Here is a 22198-nt window from a genome sequence, read left to right as displayed (position 1 = left end):
AGTAATTATGGATTGTTATTAAGGAAGTGGTCAAGGAGCTGTTGATGAATGCATTTTTCTAAGACTTTAGCTAGATTGGCGAGAATGGAGATAGAATGGCAATAGGTCAGTAGTTAGAGAAGTCTGTAGAGGGGTGATATTTTCCAGAGGTGAGGTATGTATTGTTTAGAGAAGGAGCGGTTGATTAGTAAAGATTCAGGATAGGAGATGGAAGTAGCATGTAGTTTCAGAATTCATTGGGGAGTTGATCAGCTAAAAGGTACATGGTTTTAATTTGGTTAGAAGCTTTTTTATGTAACTAGCTTGAATGGGCTTAAAAGAGAAGGTGTTAGGGTTAGATACAGTTGCGGATGGTACTGTTAGGGGAGAATTAGAATTATTGTCTATGAGGGAGGTTATTGAATTGATAAAGTTAGTATTGAATTGTCACGCTATTGAGTCAGAGGTATTTTTGGTAGAGGGTGCTGGGGTTGAGGGCTTTCCAGTATTTAAGAGATAGTTAATACTTTTGCCAATTTTTTTTTTTTCGGGGGGGGGGGGCAGATGTTTTTATTGGCGTGTTTGGAAGTATAATTTTTTTGTCATGGTTGGTTTGTTTCTTGGGCTGTTGATATGCAGTGAGGTTCTCTAGTTTTTGGACATTTGGTGATTGGTCCAGGTCCTATCCCTTTATTTAAGTAATAGTTTAGTATCATTTGTTAGCCTGCGGCATCCCTGTGATCCACTTTCCACATTATGCACCCAAACATGTTATTTATCTTAAGTACTTACAGTTCAAATTCACAGGCTGATACTGTTTAGAGGTTATTTACTACATTGGGATCTTTTCCTTATTCATCTGATGAAGTTTCCATTATCAAGGCTGTATGATCATTTGTTGACACCAGTGTCCCTTTTCAGGGGCTACCCAGGAGCAGTGTCTCATTAGCTGAATTGCTCAGACTCATACAGTATCAAATGGAGGTAGAAAGACTCAAACCCTGTACCTTGAGCTATAGGCATCAATTCATTAACAGCTCAGGACCTTAATCTTCTGTACTAACTGCCAGACTGTTATTTATAATTCTCTCCTAAACTACATAACCTGTCATACTTTCACAGTAACTGTAAGTTGCCTCTTATTTGCCCATGATGCCTTCAGTCAAATGTCTCTCTCTGGAAATCCCTCCCTCAGCCAGTGACTATTTCACTAGTATTTGTATCAGCAAAATATAAGCTGCTTTTGCTGTCTAAAACCAATGTGTTATCTGATACCAAATACTCAGAAAAGAACTAGTCATAGCACTAAACTTTATTAAAGACCACAGCATATCGAAATATTGCAAATCATTTTAAATACTTCTGGAGGAAAAAAAACCTTTGTTTTAAAATCACAACTCTTTGATGTATATAAAGTTAGACTCTTCTTTAAAAACTGGTTACAATTAAAAATAAAATATGGAGAACTTGGGTATGAAAACTAATATCAGTTTCATGTCTTTTTACCTGCATACACGGAGACTGCAATCATAATATTCAAAACTACAGAGGCTCAACTTCATTGGTAGTCATCAGAAAAAAAAAAACAGGCATTCTAATAGCTTCAGTTTCTGTTTTATTTAGAGTTTTATCACTTGTAACGTGATACACTATTGAAAAGTAAAGTACACCAATGCTCCCTTGGTCTCCCTTGGTAGATGACACAATGTATCAGCTTGCAGGGACTACCAGGTCCCCTTCAGAATTCAGGCAAAACACAAGTCATCAAACATATTTCAACAAATTGCATTTTGGTAAAAACATTTTGAGCACAGAGGTAATTCCCCAGCTTCATTGCAGACAGAGACCAGTGTAACTCAGCTAAATATAACCTACCCCACTGTTGTATCACCTTTCGAGAATATTATGTCATCTGGGAGGATATTTCTTGCTGAGTGGACATTTAAGACAAAGATGTACACTGTAAATCATTTTCTGACGAATAACTCATTGCTTATTCATTGTGATCTCTGTATTCACTCATAAGCTATGAAATTCAGTGAATTTAGATGACAAGATGCCCAACACATTTTATTTAATTTCCTTTTAAAATGGTACTCTTCAGGTACAAAGTACTGTAGAATTATGAGGTTACAGATTTTTGTGATACTGGGCTCGCTGTAAAACCTGAATAGCAATATATTGGTAGGTTAAAACAGAATTAAAAAATTACAATAATCTCACTCTGGTATCATATATATATATATATATATATATATATATATATATATATATATGTGTGTGTGTGTGTGTGTGTGTGTGTGTGTGTGTGTGTGTGTAGATGTGTGTATATATATATATATATATATATATATATATATATATATATATATATATATATATGGCTTTCCTATACATGTTTGAGGTGAAATTGCTTGAGCATCAGTAGCCCTTAGGGAAAATAAAAAAGATGAACAGCATAATGCCAAATGCTTTTTCCGATAGGAAACCATATCTAGTATGATTTCTATTTGTGCACCAGCAATGACTTATTTCTTTGGGGAGATTGTTTTCCTTCTTTGAGTTTATGCAATCATGGAGTTGGTATTTATAAGTTTGAGGGTGCGGAGAGGGGGCTTGTACCCCAGCAAAAAACAAGGAAAAAGGAGTTTTTAGCCCTTTTGGGTTTAAGGCATTTTTTTTCATTCTTTTGGATCGTTAACTTTCAGTAAGTCGTACTTTCATAGTCGACCATCTATCTATCTATATAAATATATGTATTTGTGTGTATGCATATCTGTTAGGCAAAGAATTTAGCTACTATAACTTTGTTTTTTTCTACTGGATATGAGAAATGGTATCACATGCAACAGTGAGAAAACAGAATAAGATCCTGAGAGTATGAGCTTTTGTCTAACTTAATCCTGTAGTCCTGTATTTGATTCTGTTTCACGTTTACTTGCATACTAAGACTGAACAAGTCAGGCAACTACATTAGAGCTCCTAGGCTGTCCTTGAAAACCTGAAAAAAATGTTACTTTTGCCCATGGAGCATCTTGCCTGATCTACAAATAAATTAACTTTCATAGTGGAAAAGACAAAGTAAATAAAAATTGAAAAAACACTAATTTAAAGATTGCAAGTTTTATTCATACACTGATTTATTTAGTCATTCTCTGGCACCTGCTTTATCCAACTGAGGGTTGTAGGGGAGACAACATTGATCTAACACTTATTGTGAAGAAGGCAGAGAAAGCAATCATGAAAGAAATGTCAGTATATCATAGACTATACACTCTTGTTGAAAAAGAAACAATAATACAAGATATAGTAAAACTAGACATCTGAAAACCTGTAGCTTTTGAAAAAAACCTATCCCTTAGTCAGTGAAACTTCTGAGGATTTAAGGGAAATGATCAAAGCTATGATTTTAAAGTGAGATGGTTAATAATTGACCATAGTGAAATCCTATGTAAGACTACTTTTGGCTGCCAAAGGGAATGCTGTTTAACCAAACCTACTCAAGGCTTTCTGTATTACCAAGCACTTTGTAGAATTTAACAAGTTTCAGGATCTTGGGCTTTTTTAAGACATGACTTTCATTAGAGAAATGGACAGATTTTAGCATATGGTGCATTATATACATACATGCAGATCAATGGTTACTAGTTAGATCATCTTTAAAAGGCCCATTTCTTATTTGCAATAATGATCTACAAGAGCTCAAAGAACTCTGACTTAAAATTCCAGCCTTTTCTGAAAAAAAAAAAAAAAAACAATAACTTTCCAGCATGATTTAAAATATGTTTCTAAATCTCTGGGTTGTTGTACCTGTCATTAGTTTCTTCAAGCATTTGAGTTCTCTCTGCACTTTGTAGGTTCACATAGAAAGAGTTCTTCAATCAAACATCTCATAAACACAGGCTTAGTCTAAAAGTAGTACAGGCATTCACAAATGAAAAGTGCAATTGTGGTATGTCAACAACTGCTATAAGTGATAAACGCATTCTCTACTGAAAGTGCAACTGCAGTAATGCAAGCAATGGCAGACAGGATGTGATCAAAAACAGTAAATTTAGAGTGACAAAAAAGGCTCGGAATAGACATAGTAAGGACTTGAGCAGCAAATGTTATTTAAATGCAAAAGATATGCCATATTACTACAGCAAGCTCTGTAGTGAATTAATCACATTGTTTGGCAGTGTAGCATTTGACTTTTTAATGTTCTGCTGTGGGGTGTCTTTTGGAAGATCAGAAAAGTTGGTCTGCTTGGAGTGTTCATCAGTCCCAATATGTCCACTCACTGAAACCACAGCAATATTAGCACAGTGAGAATCGGCGGGAGTTGATGTTCATCCTGGTAACACCGATGTGCTTCAGTGGCATGGACAGTGTGAATGCCGCCTTCAGTGGGATGTCACACAGCAAATCAGAGTCCTCACCGCAGCCCTCCAGTCCAAAGGTAGCATCGTCCAGCATCTCTTTGTGTTCATGGCAGACCTGCTCCACCTTCACTTTGTGAATCTCATACCGAAGCTTCATCAGCTGTCTGGCTAGCTGGTGGTCCAAAGCTTGCATTTCTCTCTGAGGGAAGAAGCAGAAGAAAACGGTAAGTCAGTCTCTTCTACTGCATCCTGGTTACTGCTGTCATGTGAATGCAAAGTAAGTGAAAATAAAATTCATGGCTCAGTTATTACTTCTGCATCCTGAATGATGAAAATCATTTTGTGCCATTTATTATTATAATCATAGAGCACTTTCAATACCAAGGTGGACAACGGACTTATTAATAATGAAACTGGACAAAGTTAAGTTAAATTTATTTAGTAAAATGAAATCCGAAACCACTGGAACAATGTGAGTATTGGATATAGTCTTCACTAAGATTAACTATATATATATATATATATATATATATATATATGTGTGTGTGTGTGTGTGTGTGTGTGTGTGTGTGTGTGCATGTGTGTGTGTGTGTGTGTGTGTGTGTGTGTGTGTGTGTGTGTGTGTGTGTGTGTGTGTGTGTGTGTGTGTGTGTGTGTGTGTGTGTATATATACTGATATATATATATATATATATATATATATATATATATATATATATATATATAAATTCTCTTTATAACCTTGAACTTCTGAAATCTCGAATTGCAGAATCTCGAGCCTATAAAGGAGAAAATTCAAATACCTGAAACTACACAATCACGAAGCCCTAAATCCCAAAACTGCAAAACAGCGAAATTCAAACTCACAACACTTTCAAACACCATTACAACACACACGCACACAGCTAAATAAGCACACACACCTACCCTTATGATATGCAGGGGGGCAAGCCCCCCCTGCACGACCCATGTGAGGGGCTGCACCCCCCACCCCCCCTGCTGAATTAGTCTAACTACAAGGTTGCACTACATACACACAGACGCAAAACATCACCACCATTCCTCTTGCACACACACATCACAGTAACAACGCACACTAACACACACTACAGCCCCTACCCAACAACCTTAAACATAAACACTTACCTGAATCCATGAAGACAGCCCAACACCAGAACTGCTAATTCAAAATCTCCCGCATTCGAGATTTTGAATTTCATGCTTCTGGGGTTGCGATCTTCCGATCCTTCCACTTTATGAACTCAAGATACATATATATATATATATATATATATATATATATATATATATATATATATATATATATATATATATAAAATATGCATCTGGAACTGGATACACCATCATCCATAAGGGACAGTTCCTCCTTCTTGCTCTAGAACATAAACAGAATCTTCTGAAATTAACTGCACTCGTGGCCACTACAATGTGCATTTTTGTAGAGGATATCCTTTCCTTTTCCTGTATATAAAGTCATTCACTGGGTGCAGAGTTCCTGTGCTGAGACAGTCAACCCAAAAATCTCAGGAAACCTCTTTTTGTGTACTTTTGCTAGCAACCAATATTTCCCCTTCACTGTACAGACAAATCCAAGTTAGACATTAATATATAATTCTCAACACAGTAATGATGGTGCATGACATTTTCAGCATTTGCTTACAATAATTTGAAATCATGGGACGCCCAAATGTGGGAACTGCAATTTCAGTAGGTAGTTGCATGTGTTTCCAAAGGTACCTATATATTTGATTAAGTTTAGTACCCAGTTAGAGCTGTGTTTGTCATGAAAAACTGCTGTGGTAGTGGGATATTGTGAGATTACAGGAACAGTGAACTTTTATTCTGTAAGGTGGCTGTACCTGTCCCAAGATGTTTTGGCGTACAAGAAATGATGACATGAGGTATTTCAACCTTTAATACACAGTGCAGCATTAACTTTCACAGGTAAACAGATAATAATTATCCTTCCTTAAAATTTCAGCAGAATACTCCTTTCAATCAGACTTTGACTTGCCTAGGTCCCTAACCAAATAATTTTCAGTGACTGAAACACAAGCTACATATGACTTGGTCACTGGTACCGCAATTATAGTTAAATATCCAGTATTTGTCTGCCTGGGACGACATGATCGACAGTCCATGATGCTTTGCCAAAGATGGCCTGCACCTGTCGCCCTTAGGATTCCGGATACTGGCTAAGCCTCTTGCCACCCCTATAGTGCCTTTTTTAGGCAAGGTTCAAATGACAAATTCACCACCATAACAGGTACAAGCAAGCAAAATCTGAGGGTAATGCTTCTCAATGCTAGAAGTCTAAACCTCAAAATGCACTCACTCGAGGCACTCCTTAAAATGGAGAACATTGACATCTGTGCAGTGACAGAGACCTGGTTCAAAGCTCCAGAGAGCACCCCTGCATTAGCAGGCTTCAATTCATACCACACCTTTCAGCCACCTAACTCAGAAAGAAGCACTAAAGGCGGAGGCGTGTCCATATTCATTAAGGATATCCACACCTCCAGGCTAGTTGCACAGCATAATGCATCCGAGATTATCCAAGTGCAACTAACTCTGGGCAAGACCGCAATCCAAATTGTAGCTTGCTACAGACCCCCCACCATGCCCCAGGATTCACACTCCTCATTTCTTGATACACTGGAAAGTATTAGGGTACAACCCAACACCCTAATAATGGGCGATTTCAACTACCCCACCATTAACTGGGAAAACTACTCATGTACCAACTCTTTTGCTCAACGTTTTCTAGAATTCATAAATTCCATCGCCTTGGATCAACTTACTCACACCCCCACCAGGGGCAGCAATATCCTAGACCTGGTCATTACCAACATGGGAAACCGGTGTTCCACAACAGAGGTCAATTCCTCGTTGGTCAGATCCGACCATAAGTTAATCAGCCTAGACATCCACATCCCACCCCCAGCCCCAATTAGGGAAACCATCGTAAAAAACTTCTCCAAAGCCAACTTCACACTTCTTAAGACAGAAGTGGGAAACTTCATGACACCCATGCAGATGGACAATAGAGGTATGACTGCCGAATCCTACACAAATGCACTTTATAAGCACTTACACGAGTGCATGGATCATGCTATCCCTAATAGAACCAAGATGTTATCCTCCAAAAAAAGGAAGCCAATCTGGTGGTCCTCTGCCATAAACAAACTCTAGAACAGAAGAAAGAAACTGTTGCAAAAAAGAGTAAAATCCCATGACTGGAGGAACTCCCTGGTCAACCTCAGTAAGAAGCTGAGATCCCTCATAAAATCCTCCAAAGCTAGTTACGAAAACAAAATTGCCACTGACTCTAAAGACAACCACAAAGCATTCTATAGCTATGTCAAGAATCTAAATGGGAACACTCAGATCTGTTCTGAGTTACAGCATAATGGCACTAAATATACAGAACCAACTGATATTGCCAACATCCTAGCAGATAGGTTCAGTGCTAACTTTACCCCCCTCTCACCCCTAGAGGGCCCATCTCTATACCGGAAGAATGCAAAGTTCCTATAATCACGGCTGCACAGGTAAAAAACACACTCTCCAAAGCCAAGAACACAGCATCCATGGGACCTGACAATATCCCAGGCTGCGTTCTACACGACCTACAGAATGAACTGGCACCCTACCTAAGTACCATGTTCAATCATAGCCTCACCTCAGGCTTTGTACCCACTGAATGGCGCACTATGACAGTTATCCCACTCCACAAAGGGGGAGCCACGACCGACCCTGGGAACTACTGCCCCATTAGCCTGACGAGCCTGGTCTGCAAGGCCATGGAACGTATCATTGTGGAACTCATAAACAAAGACATTGGTAATCTCCAAACTCTGGACCCTACTCAGTTTGGATTTGTAAAAGGCAGATCATGTCTCCTAAACCTGATTGACTTCTTTGAAGCAGCCACCAAAGCCATAGATGAGGGTAAAATGGTTCACACAGCTTATCTAGATCTCGCCAAGGCTTTCGACACCATCCCCCACTCTGGAATTATAGATAAGCTCACTAAACTAGGTATAAATCCCTATGTCACAAGATGGGTTGCCAACTGGCTCACGGACAGAACCCACACTGTGAAAGTAGCGGATTCCAAATCCGACATCAGACCAGTGACAAGTGGAGTACCACAGGGTTCAGTCCTGGGTCCTCTCCTGTTTGGTATCTACTTCTCTGAAGTGCAGGCCAACACAGAAGGTCTTTATTAACAAAGTTTGCAGATGACTGCAAACTAGGAGCCATAATCGAAACTCCTAACGATGTGGACAAACTACAAAAGGGCCTCACTGAGACAGATACCTGGTGTCAAATCCATGGCCTGAAGCTCAATGCCAAAAAGTGTATTGTCATCCCCTTTGGTAAAAACTCTGTACCCATGAACTACCACATAGCTGGAAGTCTACTTAATGCCGAAAATGTGATAAGAGACCTTGGGACACAGGTGGACAGTAGTCTCTCCTTTGATAATCACATCACCACAGTGGTCAGGAAATCCTTCTACGTGGCTCATCTCATCACAAAAGGATTCTCATCCAGAAAAAAAGAGGTCATTGTTCCCCTCTACTCATCACTCATTAGACCCATTATAGAGTACAACGCCCCTTTTGGTATGTACCTCACAAGACATCTACAACAACTGGAAAGACCACAGAAATACCTCACAAAGAGGATTACTGGCCTCAAACAGATGCCCTATGCAGACCGTCTCAAAAAACTACAGCTTTACTCCATCACATATCGCCTACTCAGGGGCAATCTCTGGCTTTCATTTAATAAGATACAACTGTTTTTGTGTTTTTCTGCTGTATTCTAAAGTATCTGCACTTAAAAGTAGCATTTTGGTCGACTCTGGTCGAATATTACTGTTTTTTTGCTAATTTAATTGCTGAGGCTGCTCACTAAAGTGTGCTAGCCTGTGTTAATCGATTTTACTGTTTGCCTTACTGCATTTCTGTGTTCTTTTCTAAAAAAACAACAAAAAAAAAATACTCCTTGTTTTCCCGCCTTTGCTCGACTAGTTAAGACCAGTATACAGGCTTTGCTGTATTCTGGGCTGTGTGTAGTTCCTGTGTTGGCCATTGCCTTACTTGGATAGAAGGAAGTTTCTGAGCTCACCAGTGGGAGTGGGGAGCCTTGAGCAGCCTATCTGTCCCTGGGGGAAGTGATCTCAGCACTTGAGCTGTAATTCATTGGTTGCCTTGGACCATTTCCAGCTCTTTTCAAGTTCCCTGTATAAAAATCCGCCTCAGGGCTTTTTTTTGGCTATATACCCAAGCAGAGCTCCACGTGGTCCTGCAGAGGGGTCCTGGCTACAGAGAACTGAAAGAAGCGACCACTTTCCTGATTTAAGTACTTTTTGGCTTTTTTTATCTGCATTGTCCTCTCTGGCTTTCATTTAATAAGATACAACTGTTTGTGTTTTTCTGCTGTATTCTAAAGTATCTGCACTTAAAAGTAGCATTTTGGTCGACTCTGGTCGAATATTACTGTTTTTTTGCTAATTTAATTGCTGAGGCTGCTCACTAAAGTGTGCTAGCCTGTGTTAATCGATTTTACTGTTTGCCTTACTGCATTTCTGTGTTCTTTTCTAAAAAAACAAAAACAAAAAAAAAAAATACTCCTTGTTTTCCCGCCTTTGCTCGACTAGTTAAGACCAGTATACAGGCTTTGCTGTATTCTGGGCTGTGTGTAGTTCCTGTGTTGGCCATTGCCTTACTTGGATAGAAGGAAGTTTCTGAGCTCACCAGTGGGAGTGGGGAGCCTTGAGCAGCCTATCTGTCCCTGGGGGAAGTGATCTCAGCACTTGAGCTGTAATTCATTGGTTGCCTTGGACCATTTCCAGCTCTTTTCAAGTTCCCTGTATAAAAATCCGCCTCAGGGCGTTTTTTTTGGCTATATACCCAAGCAGAGCTCCACGTGGTCCTGCAGAGGGGTCCTGGCTACAGAGAACTGAAAGAAGCGACCACTTTCCTGATTTAAGTACTTTTTGGCTTTTTTTATCTGCATTGTCCTCTCTGGCTTTCATTTAATAAGATACAACTGTTTGTGTTTTTCTGCTGTATTCTAAAGTATCTGCACTTAAAAGTAGCATTTTGGTCGACTCTGGTCGAATATTACTGTTTTTTTGCTAATTTAATTGCTGAGGCTGCTCACTAAAGTGTGCTAGCCTGTGTTAATCGATTTTACTGTTTGCCTTACTGCATTTCTGTGTTCTTTTCTAAAAACAAACAAAAAAAAAAAATACTCCTTGTTTTCCCGCCTTTGCTCGACTAGTTAAGACCAGTATACAGGCTTTGCTGTATTCTGGGCTGTGTGTAGTTCCTGTGTTGGCCATTGCCTTACTTGGATAGAAGGAAGTTTCTGAGCTCACCAGTGGGAGTGGGGAGCCTTGAGCAGCCTATCTGTCCCTGGGGGAAGTGATCTCAGCACTTGAGCTGTAATTCATTGGTTGCCTTGGACCATTTCCAGCTCTTTTCAAGTTCCCTGTATAAAAATCCGCCTCAGGGCGTTTTTTTGGCTATATACCCAAGCAGAGCTCCACGTGGTCCTGCAGAGGGGTCCTGGCTACAGAGAACTGAAAGAAGCGACCACTTTCCTGATTTAAGTACTTTTTGGCTTTTTTTATCTGCATTGTCCTCTCTGGCTTTCATTTAATAAGATACAACTGTTTTGTGTTTTTCTGCTGTATTCTAAAGTATCTGCACTTAAAAGTAGCATTTTGGTCGACTCTGGTCGAATATTACTGTTTTTTTGCTAATTTAATTGCTGAGGCTGCTCACTAAAGTGTGCTAGCCTGTGTTAATCGATTTTACTGTTTGCCTTACTGCATTTCTGTGTTCTTTTCTAAAAAAAACAAAAAAAATACTCCTTGTTTTCCTGCCTTTGCTCGACTAGTTAAGACCAGTATACAGGCTTTGCTGTATTCTGGGCTGTGTGTAGTTCCTGTGTTGGCCATTGCCTTACTTGGATAGAAGGAAGTTTCTGAGCTCACCAGTGGGAGTGGGGAGCCTTGAGCAGCCTATCTGTCCCTGGGGGAAGTGATCTCAGCACTTGAGCTGTAATTCATTGGTTGCTTTGGACCATTTCCAGCTCTTTTCAAGTTCCCTGTATAAAAATCCGCCTCAGGGCGTTTTGCGCGCCTTTGCGCAGTCGGGCACCTAGCGCAACAGCGGTTATACAGGTGTAAACTATTCTATACAGGTTTTAACTTTTTCTGGCTCCGCCAAGTCTGCTCTTCAATTTTTCCCTTAGAAGCTCTACTCAGTCTATCTAGCTGTATATATTAGCACTTGTTTTCGGAACTTCTATCCTTAGCAAGCACTCATAATAAAACCAAGCACTCTTACCCTAAAGTAAGCACCACAGGCATCCACTACCCCTGTGAATACCCACTTCCCTTAAAGGCACAACACTCCTTATAATATTCTAGTATGTCGAGTGGTAGACCACTAGCATCCTCTCTTGTTCAGCTGGTTAATCTGGGAATCTTAAGACAATGTTACAATTGTCTCATGTACACAGACAACCCTCTCCTCCTTCCTACTAACACATATACTTGTGAGAGATGCAACTATATAGCCAGACTGGAGGCTGAACTCTCTCAACTCAGGACTGGCAAGACCAGTCAGGAAGAGATGGTACCCACACCCAAAGCAAAACCAGTCACACATATAACCACCACCAATGCAAACCAAACACATAAAACACAAAGACATACTGAGGCTCTTGTCAAAAACTTACCAAAACAACAGAGGTCTCCAAAGCAGACACACAGAAATACACACACACAAAACACACCCCCTACAACACATACCTCAAGCAACAGGTGTGTCACAATCACAGCCCCTAAGGCAAAATACTATGCCAGAGACATTAGTAATAGGTGACTCTATAGTCAGACACACCGATGTTCCACTTACCAGGCTGAATAAGGAGAGGGTAACGGTGAGCTGCCTATCGGGGGCTAGGATCCGCCACATTACACACGCACTCAGGTCACTCCAAAGCAAGTACAAATATGATTCAGTCATTGTCCATGCGGGTGTGAATGACCTGAGACGTACCTCCCTGGACTACATGAAAAGAGACATTGAGGAGCTCTCCGATTATGTAGCCCAGACTGGTATGACCCTGACCCTGAGCAGCATCCTGCCCTCGCCAAGAATGATGCCTCAGTACAAAGACAAAATGATCAGTTTTAACAATTGGCTTAATCACTGGTGTCATTCTAGGGGGATCCAATGTCTGTCAGCCTGGGATGATATGCTGGACAAGCCACGTTGCTTCACAAGGGATGGCTTGCACCTGTCACCACTGGGCTTCCGGATACTGGCCAAGGCTCTTGCCACCCCCATAGTGCCTTTTTTAGGCAATGCTCAAAGGACAAATCAACCTCCATAAAAAACAAAAATGGAAAAAAATTAAGGGTAATGCTGCTCAACGCCAGAAGTCTAAATCTCAAGATGCAGGCACTCGAAGCACTTCTCAGTATGGAGAACATCGATGTCTGTGCAGTAACTGAAACCTGGTTCAAGGCTCCTGAGAACACTCCAGCGCTACCAGGCTATACCTCATATCATGCTTCGCCCTCAAGTTCCAGGCCGAACCACAAAGGGAGGGGGAGTGTCCATTTTCATAAAGGACACCTACACCTCTCGATTGGTGGCTACTCATGAAGCATCAGAAACCATACAAGTTCTACTCACCATTGGCAAAACTGCCATACAACTGGTCACATGTTATAGAACACCCTCCCAATCCCAGGAATCCCATCAAGCATTCCTGAAAACACTGGAGGATATGAATGTCACACCAAACACCATCATATTGGGTGACTTCAATTACCCCAACATAGACTGGGCCCACTATTCTAGCCCTAACACCCTGGCCCAAAGATTCCTGGAATTCATAAACTCAAATGCTATGGAGCAACTGGTCACCTCTCCTATGAGGAGAGATAATATACTTGACCTGATTATCACAAACATGGGGTCCAAATGCTCCGCACCGGATATAAACCCCTCACTAGTAAGATCTGATCATAAACTGATCACGTTGGATGTACATATCCCACCTCCACCCCCAGAACAAAAGACTACAGTGAAAAACTTTTCAAAAGCTGACTTTGCGCTCCTTAAGTCAGAAATGATATCCTTTAAGCCTACTGGGTTAATGGAAACCACATCCCAAAATGCTGAATCCTTCACAAAAGCCTTCTACGGACATCTCCAGGAATGCATGGATCAGGCAATCCCAACTAAAACCAAAAACCACCCCACCAAGGGAAAACGCCCGGTTTGGTGGACCCCCGCTATAAACAAACTGTACAACAAAAGAAGGAAGCTGCTGCAGGACAGAGCCAAATCCCACAAGGGAAAGGCTTCCTGATCAGCACAAGTAAAAAACTACGCTCTCTCATAAAAACATCTAAAGCAAACTTTGAGAAAAAGATTGCCAAGGATACCAAAGACAATCACAAAGCCTTCTTCAATTATGTCAGAACCTTGGGAGGAAATTCTCAGATATGCGCTGAGCTAGTACGCAATGACGAAAAATTCACTGAGCCGACTGGGATTGCCAACATTCTGGCAGATAGGTTCAGTGCAAATTTCTCCCTCCCTCACCCCTAAAGATGAAGTAACTATCCCTGCTGAATGTAACCCACCTGTCATCACAGACACACAGGTGAAATCAGCACTCAACAAGGCAAAAACACAGCATCTATGGGACCCGATGGTATCCCGGTTGCGTGTTACGTGAACTCCAAGATGAACTAAACCCACCCCTAAGAACTCTATTCAATCTTAGCCTCACTACAGGATATGTACCTGAACACTGGCGCACAGCAACAGTGGTCCCACTCCACAAAGGGGGAAATTCTACTGACCCAGGTAACTACCGCCCCATAAGTTTGACCAGCCTGATCTGTAAGGCTATGGAAAGAATCATCATGGAACTCATAAATAGCGACATTGGGGATCTACAGACCCTTGATCCCACACAGTTCGGTTTTGTAAAAGGCAGATCCTGCCTCTTAAACCTGGTTGACTTCTTTGAGACAGTCACTAGTGCCATCGATGAGGGCAAGGCTGTCCACACTGCCTATTTGGACTTGGCTAAGGCCTTTGACACAATACCACACTCTAGCATCATTGACAAGCTCAGCAGCCTAAATGTAAATCCATATGTCACAAGATGGGTAGCAAATTGGCTAAAAAACAGAACCCATAAGGTTAAAATTGCTGGAGCCATGTCAGACTCAAAACCCGTCACAAGTGGTGTCCCACAGGGCTCAGTCTTGGGTCCACTCCTATTCCGCATTTATTTCTCAGATGTGAAAGCAAATATGGAAGGATTATGGCTGACAAAGTTTGCAGATGACTGCAAACTGGGTGCCATAGTGGATTCACCTGCCGACACACACATCCTACAGAAAGGTCTCACTGAAACGGACAACTGGTGCCGGAATCATGGCCTCAAACTTAACGCCAAAAAATGTATAGTCATGCCCTTTGGGAAAAACAAAGTACCCACAAACTATCATGTAGACAATAACCCACTGAATACAGAAGATGTAATCAGAGACCTGGGGACTCAAGTCGATAGTGACCTCTCCTTTGACAACCATGTTGCCAAAGTGGTCAGAAAGACTTTCTACCTTGCCCATCTCATCATGAAGGGATTCTCATCCAGATCAAAGGAGGTCATTGTACCTCTGTATTCCTCCCTTGTCAGGCCCATGATTGAATATAATGCTCCATTTGGGATGTATCTCACCCGGCACATGCAACAACTGGAAAGACCCCAGAAGTACCTCACCAAGAGGATCATAGGTCTAAAACATGTGCCTTATCCAGCTAGATTAAAGAAACTCCAGCTCTATTCAGTAGCATACCGCCTGCTCAGAGGTGATTTGTGCCTAACATACAGGGCCATGTCCAACCAGGAATTGATGGACATGCTCCATCTCAAAAATCCAAATCCACCAGAACCACACGAGCTAAAGATTTCAACCTCTGCACAAATATGAATAGAACATGCTGGAGGGATAGATTCATAACACAGAGGTTACCCATACTCTGGAACAAAATCCCAGTTCACGTGAGACAGAGCCCTTCATTGGCACTGTTCAAGAAAAATCTCGATGCATGGATGGGAGATCGCAAGTTTACCCCGGGAGTGACCTCAGTGTCACTACTAGACAGAGGTATAGTTTACTAAATAATGGGGTTCCACATGTGTCACTACTAGAGAGGCGCAACTATATAGTATGGGGTGGCGTAAAGCCACATCACTGTTGGCTAGGCTTATAAATGCCCCCGGGCAGATAGCCTAGTACACTACTATGAAACTATGAAACTATGAAACTAACATACAAAGCTATGTCAAACCCAGAGCTGTTGGACATGCTCCACTTAAAGAAATCCCAATCCCTCCAAGCTACACGCTCTAGGGATCTAAGCCTTGTCACCACAATAAACAGAACATGCTGGAGGGATAGATTCCTGTCCCAGAGACTTCCCATACTCTGGAACAGACTACCTATCTATGTCAAACAGAGCTCCTCATTAGCACTCTTCAAGAAAAATCTTGATGATTGTATGGGAAATGAGAAATTCACCCCGGGTATCACTTCTATGACTCTGCTCGACAGGGGCACAGGAAAATAATTTTCTTGGGTGGTGAAAGCCAGGGTACATTTTTTCGCTAGGCTTGTATGGGCCCTAGGGCTGATAGCCTAGTACCTACCTATGAATCTATATTTATTTTTGTTTGTTTATTTGCCTGTTTGTTTGTTTGTTTGTTTAACTGTGTGGGCAGATTGCTTTATGCACCTCTTGCAGCCACAAAACAGGCACAAAAGTACAAAAGTACAAAAGTACAAAATGACTTGATTTAGGTGCAAACACAACAATAATTAAGCATAGGTAAATCTGGTAACCCCGCAAAGCAGAGTAGAGTTACCTAAGATTTTGCTAATAAAGAAGGTTTCTGTCTACATGGTAAAGTTAGTATGGACAGAGGTTATTAAGGAAAGAACTAATATGCAGAGAGAATAAATTGTATATGTACAAACATTATAACTGTTGGGCTGACATGCAGACAAACCGACTACAAGCAGTTCCATAAACAATGGTAATAACTAGTTAGGAAATGTTGAGCAAAAGGCCAAATTGCACAGAGGACACACAGTACAATAAGAAATGAAACAGAGAAGTGGGTCATAGATCGTCAAACAAAGCAGATCAAACCATGTAACTGCTGTGAATATTGAATTATTAGCTACTTAAATAAGAACATAGGTGGTCTGCCTGGACAAACTAAATCATACAGGATCTTTGAACTTCAGGAATCAGTAATAATATAATACATCGTTTGCCAATCTCAAGGAGCACTTAGGAATGTAACGAACAAAACATAACGACTATACATTGATAAGGGATCAAATGTAAAGGCATTTACAAGGGGTACTAATTTAGTAAAAGCAGATCTGGCTTCAACATACCTAAGCTGAATTTAGAACAGCATAACAAATTAGTATGTAATGCACCAGTAATGATTGTCAGGTAACACAATTTAAGGCAAGTCCATGTAAAATAGGATAAGTGATACTAGCTTAAGTGATTTACTGATCATCCTTGCAGCAGTTATAGGTTGGTGCTATTGTCTCATAGGTCTGCAGTTCAGTATTGTCTCTGATGAGTGTGTGCATTTTATCAAGGTCTATAATTTTTTTTTTCTGGGTGATTACACTTCACCCTTCCCTCCCTCCAGATGATTGCTACTTTAAATTGCCGGTGTGATTTGGTTGACCTTGTCTTCATCACCACGATTATGGCTGAAAAGGGTATGCATGGATCAGTAAAATTAATCACTTAAGTAATGACCAGGAATTGGGCTACTTTTAAGATCTCCATACCCCCAAATGGTCCATTGACAAGGAATTACTAGACATACCAAATGCACGTTTTGAAGCCCCCCACTGACTGCTTGTTACCTTCCTGGTCTCATTGCTTTGCACATTTTAGAATTCTTTACCTCATCAGGTAAGGCAGATCAAAACCTTAAAAACAAGTCCAGAAGAGCCATTATATGTTTAGGTTGCCTTTCTATATCCATTTTTATTAATGACATTTATTCTAACTGTAAGTTTATGATTTTGATTAACATTTTTGTTTGCCTGTTTAAGTGGATCTATATTGCTTGAGCATCTTATTAGATAAGCTGTCCAACACTTAAAACTTTGTAAACGTGTTCATTAAATGATATCATCTTATCAATACTGGATATAATTAGGCACTATGAAAAAATGTAGGCAGAAGATGGTGTGTCCATAAAAAAAGATGTAGAAATTGTTCAGCTTCTGTTTCTTCTCATTAATTAAAGGTCAGTGCAGCATATCCAACAAATATTGTTGTTGATTTCTGAACAATGTCAGAGCTTTTTATGCCTGAGACATGCAGACGATGTATAAATAGCATATTATGAATGATCTCTTTGTTCTCACAACATGTTCAAGCTGATCATGTGGAATTTATCTGAACAGTTCTTGGTCTATTAACTCGTGGCATTCAGGAGAAGGAATTAGAGCTGTACAACTTGCGGTTTATTTACTGGATGTGAAATCCTATGAGATAAGTGATTACAAGATATTAAGTGGAGTGTGTTACAGCAGAACATTAGAACATTATAGGTCTGGCAGTTGTTGCAAAAGGTTACGGCTGTGAGCTGTCATTCCTGTCGTGCAAGGTTTGATTCCCTAAGCCTTCATTTGCCTACTGTGTGATCTTGAGCAAGTCACTTACACAACAGCGACTTGGGGCAACTAGACGTTTGGGCTAGGCTCGTCACTGGTCCCCTGGCCTACAAGTCTACCAACTACTTAGGTCAACCGACCCTAGTGCTATAATTACACATTTATATATCTGTTTACTAAAATGTTAAGACTGAGTAGTATCTAATAAACCTGTCCATATCATATACTCTAAAAGAAAGTCAGTGCAGTAACAAGTCTTTTCTCCTTGTAAATGTGATATAATTCATCACTTGTAATGTAGTGAACATTGAATAATTGCTACTTGTACAGCAATTCCTAATAAAAATAAAGACATTAAACAGGACATACAACAGAACGACTGTATTATTAACTACACAAACTGTCTACAGCCAGCATTACATTTATGATCACTTGGTATCAGATAACGGCATGATAAATTGTGTCCGTTGATATAACTTGAACTGGACTTGAAGCCAGTTCAGGAAAAAGTACAACAAATTTAGCTTCTCAGAGATTTTTTTCTGGTTAACAGGACCAGCATCCAACACACTTGGGATTCAAACCTAGAGAGGACTTGGAAATTTTCTGTAGGTGACACAAATGCAGTGTAGTTTATAATATAATGTGGTATGAGAAGAAGGGGGTTACTAGACTAAAGGAACAAGATCAGTGGAGTGACAGCTTAATGCAGGTATAAGTCTAGGACCACCACAGAGACAATTTTAAAAGCATTACCAAAAGGGGGGAGCATTACTGAGCACTTTTGAAGCTCCAGTAATACTTCTTTAGAAAATGTGCTCTTCCCGATTGTTTTCATTTATTTATTTTATTTTTTATTAATAGAAATGAATAATTATGTAAATCATCTTTATAGAATGTGCTCTGTCCAAGAAATATTGCTCTTTCCTTATTTTTTTTGTTATATTTATATATTCCAATATTTTGTACATAAGCATTTCCTGCCTTCATTTTTTTTCCTTTGGTGTTATATGACAACTCATAGTCACCCTCCAGTGGTTTAACAAATTCTTACCTGCTGAAAGCAAGAAAAATGTTGTAGTCTCCTTTCTACTGGGAGCCATAACTGAATAACTGAAGCACACACACACACACACACACACACACACACACACACACACGCACACATGCACACATGCACTCAAGCATGCAAGCAAGCGGACACACACACACACACACACACACACACACACACACACACACACACACACACACACACACACACACACACACACACAGACATGCACATAATGAGCTTTAAAAGACATTTGGGGGTGGCCTAATGGTTAACGTGTTTGCCTTACAAACGCAAGGTACAGGGTTTGAATCTCACAGGGGATAATTGGCTAGGCTTAAAATGGCTCGCAAGGGCAGTTAGCCTAGTACTAATCTATGAACCTATGAATGTAAAATGTCTAAGGATGAAAATGTCATAAAAATGAAAGTGGGAGTTGATGACATACTGTCAAACAAATTGAAAGGCATGTAGAATAACTAAATCAACAAAAACATTAACAAACAAAGCTATATACATTCAAGTGTCTCTCCTTTGTACAGCTATATAGTTCAGGTGTCCCTCCTTTGTACACCTATATAAGTTCAAGGACCCCTCCTTTATACAACTACATAAGTTCAGGTGTTCTTCCTTTCTACAGCTATATACATTCAGGTGTCCCTCCTTTGTACAGCTATATAAGTTCAGGTGTCCTTCCTTTCTACAGCTATATACATTCAGGTGTCCCTCCTTTGTACAGCTATATAAGTTCAGGTGTCCTTCCTTTCTACAGCTATATACATTCAGGTGTCCCTCCTTTGTACAGCTATATAAGTTCAGGTGTTCTTCCTTTCTACAGCTATATACATTCAGGTGTCCCTCCTTTGTACAGCTATATAAGTTCAGGTGTCCTTCCTTTCCACAGCTATATACATTCAGGTGTCCCTCCTTTGTACAGCTATATAAGTTCAGAGGTCCTTCCTTTCTACAGCTATATACATTCAAGTGTCCCTCCTTTGTACAGCTATATAGTTCAGGTGTCCCTCCTTTGTACACCTATATAAGTTCAAGGACCCCTCCTTTATACAACTACATAAGTTCAGGTGTTCTTCCTTTCTACAGCTATATACATTCAGGTGTCCCTCCTTTGTACAGCTATATAAGTTCAGAGGTCCTTCCTTTCTACAGCTATATACATTCAGGTGTCCCTCCTTTGTACAGCTATATAAGTTCAGAGGTTCTTCCTTTCTACAGCTATATACATTCAGGTGTTCCTCCTTTGTACAGCTATATAAGTTCAGAGGTCCTTCCTTTCTACAGCTATATACATTCAGGTGTCCCTCCTTTGCACAGCTATATAAGTTCAGGTGTCCTTCCTTTCTACAGCTATATACATTCAGGTGTCCCTCCTTTGTACAGCTATATAAGTTCAGGTGTCCTTCCTTTCTACAGCTATATACATTCAGGTGTCCCTCCTTTGTACAGCTATATAAGTTCAGGTGTCCTTCCTTTCTACAGCTATATACATTCAGGTGTCCCTCCTTTGTACAGCTATATAAGTTCAGGTGTCCTTCCTTTCTACAGCTATATACATTCAGGTGTCCCTCCTTTGTACAGCTATATAAGTTCAGGTGTCCTTCCTTTCTACAGCTATATACATTCAGGTGTCCCTCCTTTGTACAGCTATATAAGTTCAGAGGTCCTTCCTTCCTCCCTCCCCATCCCCCACCACCTTTGTACAGCTTTGTTACAGATAATTCCACTCTTAGCAGGGCACTTGTGAAGATACAAATCCCGAACTTTCCAAGGAGGTAGCTCACCTTTTGTTATAGTGTTTTAAGTCTGACTACCCATCCCTTTTCCTCTTACTTTCATTTGTACATAATTTTTGCACGGTCATGTGATAGACTTTCTTACCTCGGAATTGCATGGGTTAAGCAGTCATAATGAAATTCACTGTTCTCTTAATTGTTCAGTGAAACTTTGTATCCAGACACCTTTGTTTTCTCCCTGTGATTTCTCACTCACAAATGCAGAACATTTTCTGGAAATACATAATCCCTAATTCAAATCTCTCTGTTTCAGAGTCTTGCGGTTCAATGAAGAATGATTCAAAGGACTCCTTTCAGTGGGGGCCCTTCAGTAGGAGTTTCAGAATCAGGACTCGTGATCTTCACCATAATGAGTGAGAGATTTTGCTTCATATTCTCAGAATTTTATTTTTTGCACAAGTAGACATACATTTGAATTTTAAAAAGCCATCAAACAGGAGTGTAGCAAGCAAATTCTATTTTGTACTCACAAGCTCTTAATGCTACCCCCTTGGAAACCTATCCCTTAAAAATGGACACATCTCTGAAAATGCTGCCCCCAAACACTTAATAAATGTAAGCATCATTTTCAGCTGTTCCCTCTAAAACTATTAAAAATATTGGTTTTAGATTAGCAATATTTCTTCTGTTGTTAAAGGCATTTATTTATACAGTTGTAGACATAATATGACTTGAAAAAAGTCACATTGGTATGATGCTCAGAAAAAAATGTACTCATTGGAGTGCAAAGAGTATGTCTGGCTGCACCATTGCCATTAAGTATAAGTCTGATGCTTTCTTTACCTTGTTTTGCCAATCATGCCAGTGCCATCAACCACTTACTGACTGTGGAAAGTGATGCACATTTTGGCAAACTGGATCAGAGGAAAATGAGTCAAATGGGACAAATGCCAATGCCAGCTTCACAGCCCCCTCTTATAAACTGGAACTACACAGTCAACTTTTAAAATACCTGAAGATCTGTCAGCATTCCTGCTTAACCTTTACCTGCCCGCTCTGTATCATGAAAAAATAAAATCTGAACTTCATAACAACGTAGTACACCTAACTTTTAATAGATATGTACTGACATTTACTGAATCCTAAGGATATGAAGATAAAGGCTCCCACAAGGAAATGAGCGGGCTTAATATAGGGCACAAATATATATGCAGCTGCTTGCATTTTCTTTTGTAAAACTTACATTTTG

The 22198-nt window shown here is 40.2% G+C and overlaps 1 protein-coding gene across 1 annotated transcript in view; it reads right to left on the bottom strand.

Moving 5' to 3' along the window:
* Positions 1-3086: 3086 nt before the first annotated feature.
* The window catches only part of FAM167B (family with sequence similarity 167 member B), a 39256-nt gene continuing 20144 nt past the window's right edge, over positions 3087-22198 (bottom strand). Inside the window, exon 2 of the mRNA XM_044082488.1 lies at positions 3087-4542. Within this exon, the coding sequence (XP_043938423.1) occupies positions 4279-4542 (264 nt within the window). The 3' untranslated portion in view covers positions 3087-4278. The remainder of the gene's footprint in view (positions 4543-22198) is intronic.

The sequence above is a fragment of the Protopterus annectens genome, chromosome 1.part1 (assembly GCF_019279795.1).
Source record: "Protopterus annectens isolate FY-2018-M chromosome 1.part1, PAN1.0, whole genome shotgun sequence".
NCBI lineage: Eukaryota > Metazoa > Chordata > Ceratodontiformes > Protopteridae > Protopterus > Protopterus annectens.
This window is presented reverse-complemented; position numbering and strand designations above follow the sequence as displayed.